General features: G+C 30.7%; 1 protein-coding gene across 4 annotated transcripts; it reads left to right on the top strand.

Annotated features, from left to right (window-relative positions):
• Positions 1-1985: 1985 nt before the first annotated feature.
• On the top strand, positions 1986-8082 carry LOC107962148 (uncharacterized). Of its 4 annotated transcripts, none has more exons than XR_005928581.1 (3): positions 2248-2359; positions 5407-7857; positions 7951-8082. XR_005928581.1 is itself a non-coding variant. In XM_016898394.2 (2 exons), exons 1-2 carry the CDS (start codon positions 2353-2355, stop codon positions 7491-7493), a joined length of 2094 nt encoding a protein of 697 aa, XP_016753883.1. In that variant the 5' UTR covers positions 1986-2352; the 3' UTR covers positions 7494-8082. The 4 variants fall into 4 exon arrangements, 2 of the variants coding, with proteins under 2 accessions (XP_016753883.1, XP_040971487.1); XR_001701525.2 differs by lacking the exon at positions 2248-2359 and adding an exon at positions 2413-2848; XM_016898394.2 differs by having other exon boundaries at positions 1986-2359; positions 5407-8082.
• Positions 8083-11395: the final 3313 nt, after the last annotated feature.

Genomic DNA, 11395 nt, shown 5'->3' with positions numbered 1-11395 from the left:
CTAACTTTTCCATAAATTCCCATTTTGTCCCTAGGCTCGGAATATAAAATTTGTGCAATTTACTCCCTATTCCAAGCCTAAGCAAAATCCCATTAAAAAATTTACAGCACATGTATTCATAAAAATTCAGCATTTTTCATCAAATTTCACAACTTTACATTTTAGTCCTTAAATCATGTCTTCATAAAAAATCACTTTGTAAAAGTTGTTTATTTATCAACAATCTTTCATTTTCTACTAAAAATTTCTAATTTTCAGCATATCATGACCCATTTTTCATACTTTGATAACTTCTCAAATTGATCCCCCCAAATAGATAGATTAGACTATCTCGGTTTCAAAAATATAAAAATTACTAAAAACAGGGCTTGATTACTTACCCAAATAAGCTTGATAAGTCTTATTCATCTTTCCTAGGGTTTCCATGGAAATATTTGGGGAAGATTATATGATTTTTTTTTCTTTTTCATTTAATTAAATTGTAATTTAATAACTTTTCATCTTTTCAATTTAGTCCTTAGCCTTTTTTATTTTTCCGTGGATGAGTCATAACAAAATATCTACATACTTTCTTTAATGGTCTAATTACCATATAAGGACATTAATTTTTGAATTCCATAGCTATTTGATCCTTCTAGCTATTAGAATCCAACTTTTGCATTTTATGCGATTTAGTCCTTCTCGTAATTAGGCACATAATCAGTAAAATTTTCTTATCAAAATTTTCACATGACATGTCTATCATAATATAAACCATATAATAAAATAAAAATAAATTTTATTTTTCGGCTCGAATTTGTAGTCTCGAGACCACTGTTCCGATTTTACCGAAATTGGGCTGTTACAGCTATAGAGCTCAAATTTTAACATAAGAAGCTGGAATATTTTAAATATAACCAAGATTTGGCATTATGGCTAGAAGCTAACCTCAATCATGACATACATATCAAATTTTTTTTGTGTCAAGTCCAATACCCACATAGAAAGCAATACATTGACAGTCATTCAGGTACATTGTAACATACACTTGTAGGGCAATTTTTTAACACTATAATAGTAGAATAATTGGCAAGTATGGGATTAAAGCTTTATCCATATGAGGATATTGTCAAAGACTATATGTAACAACAAATAGATTTCCGAGAGAAAAAAAAATCTAGACCAGAGCTTTGCCTTCCAATCATTAAGTAGTTGAGGTTGTGCCTTGAGCAATGTAAAGAAGAAGTCACTAGAATGGTTTAGGTGGAAAAAAATGTTAATGTAATAGGTCCAGTCAGCAATTCGTTAATGGTTTAATGTTTGAGTGACCATTTTGAACAATTTCTCTAACAACAGTGACTAAATTGACAAAAAAAAATTAGAGTAACCAAAATAGGAATGACGTTATTTTAAAGTGATCTGCGATGTAGTTTGCCCTTTTATTATTAGCATATAGTTATAATTATGGTTGGTCATGCAATAACTTTTTATGAATTATTATAATTATGATTTGTAAATTTATTTCAATATCATATATTTACCTATCAATATATAAATGGTAATAAAAAGTAGAATTGTAATAATTAATCATTATTTTATGAAAATTGAGACTAAAAAAATTTAAATGAACTAAACCTATTAAAAACATTTTCTATAACAAGAATAATTTAGTAAAAATATACTTGTAGAAGAAAATTTCACATTCTGTCAACCAAACACTTAAATTTTACATTCTAAGCAAATGAATCAAACAATGTAACGTAACATACAACTTACTAATCTTATTACAAAATCATAATATTATATTCTTTGCCCTCTAAGGTTTTGATTTTAAATTTCCAAAATTCCTACAATCAAAAGGTGTTTTAAATAAAAGACCAGTGTATCTGAAATTCATAGTCTTAACATAAAATAGAATTTTGAAATACTATGAAAACTTCAAGAGCTTATTTCCATCACTTTTCATCGAATGAATATAGTAAAGGTTAGAAGATAAGGTTAGATTTGAACACAATTTTTTTTCCTGCCAAAAATATTTTTGTCTACTCAAATAGGTGAACTTTCATTTATCTCATTTAGATTCATGATGCGAGTTATTTAAATTTAAATTATTTTTTTTGGTAATCCAACAGTTTTTATTTTACAGAAAATAAATTATTAATTTAATTATTTCAATGCCTAAAAACTTTTAATACACTACATGAAATAAAATTAGAAAAGTAATTAGAAATTCGTTTCAATAATTAATTGAGTGAACAACAACACACGGGGAACAAAATGGAGAAAGGAACAGAAATAGAAATCCTATTCGACTGAGGAGTTGAAAATAGAGAGACAGAGAGAGAGAGAGAGAGAGATCTGACTTCTGAAGGAATGGAAGGTATATTCTTTCTTCTTTTCTCTTTCTTCCTCCAAATTTAAACCCTAAATTCTCTCTTTGCTGTCTCCATTCCTCGCTTTTGACTCTGTTTACTTCCACCTCCACGTTTTTTACTCCCTCTTTTTTTTTTCTCTTTCATTAATTGTTTATTTATTTATGTATATATGTTTTTAATTTTCTGCTTGTTTCCCTTAACATATACTGCTTTCTTGTTATCTTAATTATATTGAAATTTGCTTTCTTTTAAAACAGAACTTTTTAAAATTTTGGTTAAAACCTTTTTAATCGTGGAAAGGAAAATTGGGGAAAGATAAGTAACTAAGTATAACAAAAATTGAGGTGTATTCTTTGACCTTCAGTTCTTAATTTTTTGTATCTAAGTTGATTATCGATCCATTTGATATAGTTTAGCCTTTTTAAGACAAATACAGTAGATGTCCATGGTCTGTCTGGAACTGCTCTGTGGCATTAGCATCATCAGCCAAGAAGGTGATATCGATAGCTGTAACTTCTGTTTTGCCGCATTTGTCTGTGCCTTGCAATGGACTTTTTAATACAATGGCTTCTCTTACTGTATAGAGTTTCCTTAATCCAACAATAACAGCCTTATTTTGTGCTAGGTTGTTTCTGTGTGCAATTAGATTCCACATAGGGGTTTCTCGTGTTTAGCTTTTTTTAAGGTAACATGGTAATGTGATTTTACCTCATTATGTAACTATATTAGCGTTTCAATGCATTAGTTTCCCTTTGAAAAATGAGCTAGAGGACTATATTTGCCATACAAGACTACACATGATGCATCTGTTGCCCTAAAACTGTCTCGCAAATACAGTGCAGAAGGCTATATAATCTCAGTGTCACATTTTGTTTCTGTTTTATGGAAGATTTTTTTACTGTTCATGTTCCTTTTGTTCCTTCTCTTGAACACCATTTTTTTGGTTTCTGTGAATGTTTGAAGCCATTACATTGGTTAAACTTAGAATTTTCGCAGTATAAAGAGATCTGAGCTAAAATTTAAAACATGATGTAAGAAAAAAAGTGAAGTTACAATCCTGAGTGATGGTGGACTTTATTCGTAGTGTGATCAATTCTTCATACCCATCACTTCAAAATCTGGAATTTTTAGTCATAGATCAATGAGATAGAATCCTTCTTGAAGGTAGACATCATTTTTGTTTCCATTTTTCTAATTATTATAATAATAAATATGTAGGCTAGAATGAGATTTTTTCTTTCTTGAATATAGTTGTACCTGGTTCATTTGTGCATTAAGTTACAACCATAAGAATGGCTTTTGCTTTGTGTACTTCTATATGCTTTTATTTAAAGTGGTCAGCTTGAGAGGGTATGATTTAGTGCAAGTATTCCAAATTCAAAGCACTCAAAATGTTATCTGAATTCTCAATCAAAAAGTCTAAATCAATAACCAAAATTTTAAAAATCCAATAAAATATCAGTATCTCAAACACATCATATTCCAAGCCTATGCATGATTAAGATAACAATAGGTATTTATAACTAAACCCTGGTAGAAATGCAAAATATAACACTTAACCCTTCATACTTGGTAAATAAAGAAAATTAATATAAACCAACCTACTAGTCTAGATAACTTAATTCCTCAACTAGCATGTTTCCATCATTAGGAAATCTTGTGGTATTTTCTACATATGAGTTGTATAATCATTGTTTGGTAGCCATTTTTTCTGAAGTTGTGCTTTTGCATTGCCATGTTCTTGCCATACAAAACATCTTTCTTTCAAGATTCTGTTAATTAATATAATTGAAATGGATTTTTGTTGGTGATGTTACTAGGTTTATTGTAAACCTATGGCTTAGGTATTTACAAGAACTTTCTGAAGCATCTTACTCTTCTTCCCTGATAAATGAGAGAATAAACTAATATGTATATGAATAAATAGAATAGTGAAAGCAGATAATGACTTTCATAAGCTCCCGTAATGCACATTTATTACATTAATACCGTGTTTTTATTATTCTACAACATCCTGACTGTCTATCTTGGATTAAACTCTATATCAATAGATTAACGTGACATGTTTTAAGTGAAGCAAAAATTACTGGAACTGTAATAAAGCATCTTTACAAAATATTAACAGGCAGAAAGTGGAACATTGATTGCCTTTGACTTTCTTTTTCTTTTTCATTCTTTTCTTATTTATTTATTTTATTTTCCATATAAATTCATCTAACTTAGCAGTTGAACCATTGTCTTGGAGGAGTACTCCTTTTGATGGTTATTAGAGGAAATGATCTTTTATTTCTGGACTTATATTATTATTTATGATATGGACTTTCTATGATATATTTGGGCTTAATTTTTATGTGAAGCTCATTTAAATGGATAACTTTTCAGACATTTGGTTAGCTTTCAATAGTTGAGATAATGAGTTTTAAGAAATGAATTTTGCGTTTTGACAATTTAAATTTCAAATAATGTCTGAAGTCTTTCTTTTAAGATTATGCGGGGAGTGGTGCTACTTGCTCCAAAATTTTGTTACAACTTTTTATTCCACCTGATGCGCCAAATGTTTGTTGGACAACATCAAAGGTGACAGAAACATCTACCAAAGTGGATTAACTATTAATAATGCATGTTAAAAGTTGAAACAACAGATTTTTGCCACATCAAGTGGGGCAAATGGCTGGGATAAATTATTGGGAGGCATAATAAATCTTATTTTCCTCATTAGGGCTACATCAAATGGATAACCTGTAACATGGTATTTTTTTTTTTAAATTTTTATTACGGACTTTCTGGTCTGGTATTGGTTGATTTCTAGAGTTTGTATCATATCATCATCTTTACCTCAGCATGAAGTGATTTGGTTTCTCTGTGTGTATTCTGTTTATGGAGTTAGTAACTTTTTAACTAAGGGTTGAATGCAAAAGATTCTGAACTGTTAACTGCACTGTATTATATCTGTAATATAAGTCTTATTCTCTTTGGTTTAAACTATTTTGGTGCCTGGTATTGTAATTTTCTTAATTGTCAGCTTATCTCAAATGCACATGATATTTGACAGGTGGGTCCCCAGACCAAGAATCAGTTGGGTCTGGTACAAAAAGGTCCAGTGTGTCCTCTGGCAGTAAATCTCGTAATCACAAGGAATTTTTATACAGACTTGTAGATTGTGAAACTTTTACTGCAAATCTTGAAGACTGGTTTCAATCATTATATGAGAAGTCAGCACAGATGAAGCCTGTCTTTGATGTACCTTTTGAGTTAATAGATCTTCAAAAATTTGACTATGCTTTGGAAGGAGTTTCGTTCCAACAGCTTATTCGGATGCCAAATGCTGTTTATGCTTCAACATCTGATTCTGCAGAAGCAACTGCATATCTTGCTGTTGAAGATTTTTTACATGCAACTGTGAAAGGCTTGTGGGAGGCATTTTGGAGTCAAGATGAGCCAATGCCTTTCTCTGTTGCCTGTCTTTACAAAGAAAATTTAAAATTTTACCAGGCAGAGAACGCGATAGCTAGTGGGAGACTTGGAAGTCTCTGCGCTTCTGGTGTATTGCTTAAGAACCCAAGACATCCTCATGGAAAGTGGGACAATCTTCTTGAACTGGCTCTTTTGAGGCCTGGTATTCAAAGCCTTGTTGGGGAAAGCGAACAACAGCCTTCTCTGCATGTCCTAGGCGAGGCTCTTTTCTATGCCTTGCGCATGCTGATATCAAGGCGTTTAAGCAGGCAGAATCTTCCTCTGAGTTCAAATTCTGCCTTTGTTCTTCTTGTTGATTCTCAATATGGTGGAGTTGTTAAAGTTGAAGGAGATGTAAATAAAATGGATTTTGATGTGAATAATGTCTATAAGTGTGCTGCTGAGTGGATACAAAGGCATGCCAGAATTGCTGTATCTCCAGTTGATAGGATCTGGAACAAGCTTGGGAATGCCAATTGGGGAGATATTGGTGCTTTGCAGGTAACTTTTGCAACATTTTACTGTATTATGCAGTTTGCTGGTCTGCCTAAGCACTCCATTGAAGATTTAGCTGCTGACCATGGTTGTCGCCTCCAAACAAGGAGACTGGAGAGGCAGTTGGGGGATACCAGAGTGAATGGAAGTGGTTTATTTAGGTTCCAGCAGCATGGTGTCTCTCCCGAAATTGTTGAAGTTCAGGATGAATCTGTCAAGCTTGAGTCTGAGTCGCTGAAGCAGGAAGTAGGATCTGTATTATGGTTGGAGGATTCAAACTGGGAAAGAGGTTACCATATTAACCAAATCAGGAGTAATGGTGAGCTTCCTTATTACATTGCTTCACCAGTTGAAGACCCAGGAAAGTCCCTCTTTCTCTACGTGGGTTCTCATCCTTCTCAGCTGGAACCAGCATGGGAAGATATGAATTTGTGGTATCTGGTTCAGAGACAAACCAAGGTATTGACTATTATGAAACAGAAAGGCCTATCTGGCAAATATCTACCTCAATTGAGTGCATCTGGAAGGATTATTCATCCTGGTCAGTGTCGGAGACCCAGTTCAGGTGGAAACTGTGATCACCCTTGGTGTGGCACCCCGATTCTTGTGACCAGCCCAGTTGGTGAAACCGTTGCTGATATGGTTAGTGAAGGTCATTTTGGTGTGGATGAGGCTATCAGGTGTTGTCATGACTGTTTATCTGCTCTTTCTACCGCCTCATCAGAAGGCATTAGGCATGGAGACATTCGACCAGAAAATGTGATCTGTGTAAGATCTGGTGAAAGTCGTCCATATTTTGTCCTTATTGGTTGGGGACATGCTATTTTAGAAGATAGGGACCGCCCTGCAATGAACCTTCATTTTTCATCTACTTTTGCTTTACAGGAGGGAAAGTTGTGCTCAGCATCAGATGCTGAGAGCCTGGTTTACATGCTTTATTTTGCATGTGGAGGTGCTTTCCCTGATCTTGATTCTGTTGAAGGGGAACTACAGTGGAGAGAGACGTCATGGTCTAGGAGGTTGATTCAGCAGAAATTGGGTGATGTCTCTACTGTATTGAAAGCATTTGCCGATTATGTTGACAGCTTGTGCGGAACGCCTTATCCTATGGATTATGATATATGGTTAAGAAGGTTTAAGAGGAGTATTCGTGAGGAGGATCATGGAAAGGAAATTGATGCATCTGTCTAGAATCATGTTTTAAAAGCCATTCTGGCCTGGATTAGCCAACTCTTGCAATCTTGCTGATTATTGCTTGCTAAGTATGACGATTTTTCTGGAAATCTCTGATTCTTGAAGGCCATTGTTGGAACTCCTGCGATGCTTGGACATTTATCTTCTGGGAATGGACTATTCAAAACTTTGGCAATGGCTGCAGTTCTCCCTTGACCAGGAGTTATATATTCAGTTCTGTATGGAAGTTTTTGGTTTCTGAAAAATGAGGCCTTCTGATGAGCCGTTATCCAAATTATCTTGTGTGCTCATGTACCTGGGTTTGGAGGATTTATCTGGATTTTGTTTGGATGGGGTTACGACGTGCTGTAGAGGAAATGGAGTATTATTTCTTGGCTTTTTGTTTTTACTTATTTTTATTTCCCTTTGTAAAGATACAAGCAATGTGGAGCCATTTCTTTTGGCCTTGTCACAGGTCTAATGTTGAAGATGATGATGATTGGAAAGTATTAAGGGGCATCTGTAAATGAACCGTGAGGTAGTTGCTGCTTTGGCGGTTTCTGACTTCGATTGTCGTAAGTATTTCTGTGTAACTCAATTTTTTACACTCCTTGGCCTATCCATCCATATTTATTACAAAATTTATGACTACTGGGATCTTGAGCGATGCAAATCACCTCGTTTTCCTTCATATTTCGCTACTCAAGACCACCCTTCTTTTTGAATTTACATATATAATATAATTTATGAACAGGAGGGAAAAACAAACCAGAAGATTTAGATTTTTAGTCTGAGCTACCCACCAAAGAGAATTCCAAAAATACTGCTGCTTTATTAGGGTTAGTCCTAGTCCTTGACTTCTTTACTTCTATTTCATTTTCAATAACTCTCAATTTTAAATTTGAGCTCAACCCTAAATAATAAAAAGTTCCAATAATATCACCTTCGCCTCAAATTGGAGAGCTTTTAGGTAAGCTTTAATCAATTTAATAGATTATAATAAAATATCATCATTTGGTATTTTTTTTTCTTAGTCCAACCTAATACATGTATTTGATAAAAATTATATATTTTGGTACTTAAAGATATGTTTAGCTCAGGTCTTATGGTTGATTTGATAAAAGATAATTGCTAATATTATCAAGTTTGAATTTTTCATCATTTTGCTAATAAAATAAATTTAGTGTTGTGAACATATTTAATTTTACCTTTAATTTATCAAATACAATTTGATGGATATGATTTAATTTGAATTTTAGAATTGATTTGTTGAAAGTTAATTACTAATATTATTAATTAATTATAAATTTTCATCAAATTATCTCTAAAATTTGAATTAAGCACTAAAAAAATAACATCCTTACTTTTGAGTACTTTATCAAATATAAGTACTAGAGTAGATAAAAAAATAACAGAAAAAAAATGTCAAACTTTATTAAATTATGTATTAAACCTATTTTTTTAACATTTAACAAAATATACAATATATCTAAAGACATGTAAAATATTTGTTAAAGCTTTGATAAATATATATGTGTATATATATATATAAAGCTAATAATAAAGTATTTTTGGAAATAACGAACTTCCTTAAAATAAGCGTAATATATTTTATTACAATAAAAATTTTTAAATAAAATATCTTCCCGTAAGATATTTTGTAAAGTTAGTAACAATTTTTTTTATGAAATAACAACTTATGCTACATTTAAACTACACCGTAGTAATCCGATTATTAATAAGTTTTATTTTGTCACTTAATTATGATCATAAAATTGTTATCAATTGTTTGATTTTTTTTTTTAGTCATCAAATTATTTTTAAAAAAAATTTGGTCATCTGCTATTAAATTATTAATGGAAAGATAATTTAGTCGTTTTTAAAACTTGTATAATAATTTTAATCATCAACATTTATACATTGTGTCAATTTAGTCTTGATTTAAAAAAGTTAACTCTCAACATTTACATATCGTGTAATTCGGGGGGTGTGTGTGTTTTTTTTTGCAGTTTTATTTTTATTTTTTATATTGAGGGTTAATTGTAAAAGAATGAGAAAAGATGAAAACTATTATCTTTAATCTCTGAGTGTTTCTATTTTTGGTATATTTTTGATCAATTTTAGTTGATTTTTTGTTTTTTTTTAACTTTTTTTGGTGGAATAGTCACAAAGAAAAGCAAAATTGAAAAAGAAAAAAAAGACGAAATTACACAATGTGTAAATGTTGAAAATTAAATTTTTAGAATCAAAACTAAATTGAGACAATTTATAAATGTTAACGGTTAAAGTTGATATTATGTCAATTTTAAAAATTATCATGTCACATTTCCATTAGTCATTTAACGGCTAGTGACCAAAAAAAGAAAAAAGAAATTGAATAGTTAATAAATCATTTTATAGCTTTTCATAGTTGGGTAATCAAAAAAGAAACTTATGAATAATTAGGTAACTACAAATGTAATTTATCCTATTTTATAAGTTAATAATAAAATACCTTACAAAATAACAAAATTTCTTAGAACAAACATAAGATATTTTGTTGTAACCGAATTTTGTTTTTCATAACAAAATACTTTCCTCATTACCAAATATTTTATAATATTTTATAAGAATGTGTAAGATATTTTGCTAATCTAATTACAAAATATTTTACTCAATTACAAAATTTCTTACCACCAACTTAATATATTTTATTATACCAAATTTTAGTGGTTTTTTAAGCCAAATATCTTGCCTCTATCAAATATTTTATAATGTTACTCAACTATAAAATTTATTACCACCAATGTATTATATAGTGGCGTATCTAGGAGCTCGCAGGGGCTCGCCTTAAAATAGAAAATTGTCATTTTAGGTCAATTAGAAATTTTAAAATTTTAATTTAGTAAAGTTAAATTTGTACTTTAGTCATCCTTAAAAATGATAAAAAATTAATTTAATTTTTTAAAAATTATAAAGATTTTAAATTGTTGTTTTGGATCAAGTAACTTATATAATATTACAAATTTAAATTTTAAGATTTCTTTAGAGTTTAATTTGGATTGAAGTAATAGAAGGGAAATAAATTTTTTCCCCTAGTGTGATTAACATTTTTTTTTTTAGTTAAAGGAAAACTATGGATCCTTTATTTTCCTTCAAAATGTTAATATCTAAATTACCCCAAATCGAAAGGAAAGTTGAGGAATGGAAAGTAAACAGATTTTAGATATGTAAAATACCATTTTTACCCTCTTTACTTTATACATAATTATATTATAAAAAAAAGTTATGCTTATAAATAATCAATAATTAATTTTTTTTAATTTCCACCGACTAACCAAATAAAAACAATTAAATTTATTTTATTTTTCTTTCCGTTATTAATTTTAATACGTACTTAACTTTTTTATTCTTTTACAATTATTAATCCAAAGGTATTTATGAATTTAATGTTGAGTTGTTAAGTAAACAACTCATAATATTCATCCCACCCAACAAATTATTTAATGCATTAAACCAGAAATCCATTAGCGAATTAGTTAAACAAAAAAGGCAATAGCGGTCATAATAAAGATCATAAACAAACTAATAATGGAGTTCTATGTACATCTCCTTTCAATCTCAAAACTAATCTTTATGAAAAAAGAATTGTGGTAAACAAACTTTGCGCTACCTTGGACTTGCCTATGAAACGGACAAAACAATTACAATCAATAGTTATTGATAGCATTTTGATTTGATGATCTTGAGTTTGACCAACTAACTTATGAAAGAAAAATGTTTTAACACGCGAGTGTACAATCAAACTACCACAAGCAATCTATCAACAATGGTGTAAGTACCAACAATATCAATATTTTGTTACGCATAGAACATGCCTATGTTGTCAAGGACATCAAACATTACAACCTTTTAGGCGTAACAAACATTACAACCTTTTA

The sequence above is a fragment of the Gossypium hirsutum genome, chromosome A06 (assembly GCF_007990345.1).
Source record: "Gossypium hirsutum isolate 1008001.06 chromosome A06, Gossypium_hirsutum_v2.1, whole genome shotgun sequence".
Lineage (NCBI taxonomy): Eukaryota > Viridiplantae > Streptophyta > Magnoliopsida > Malvales > Malvaceae > Gossypium > Gossypium hirsutum.
This window is presented reverse-complemented; position numbering and strand designations above follow the sequence as displayed.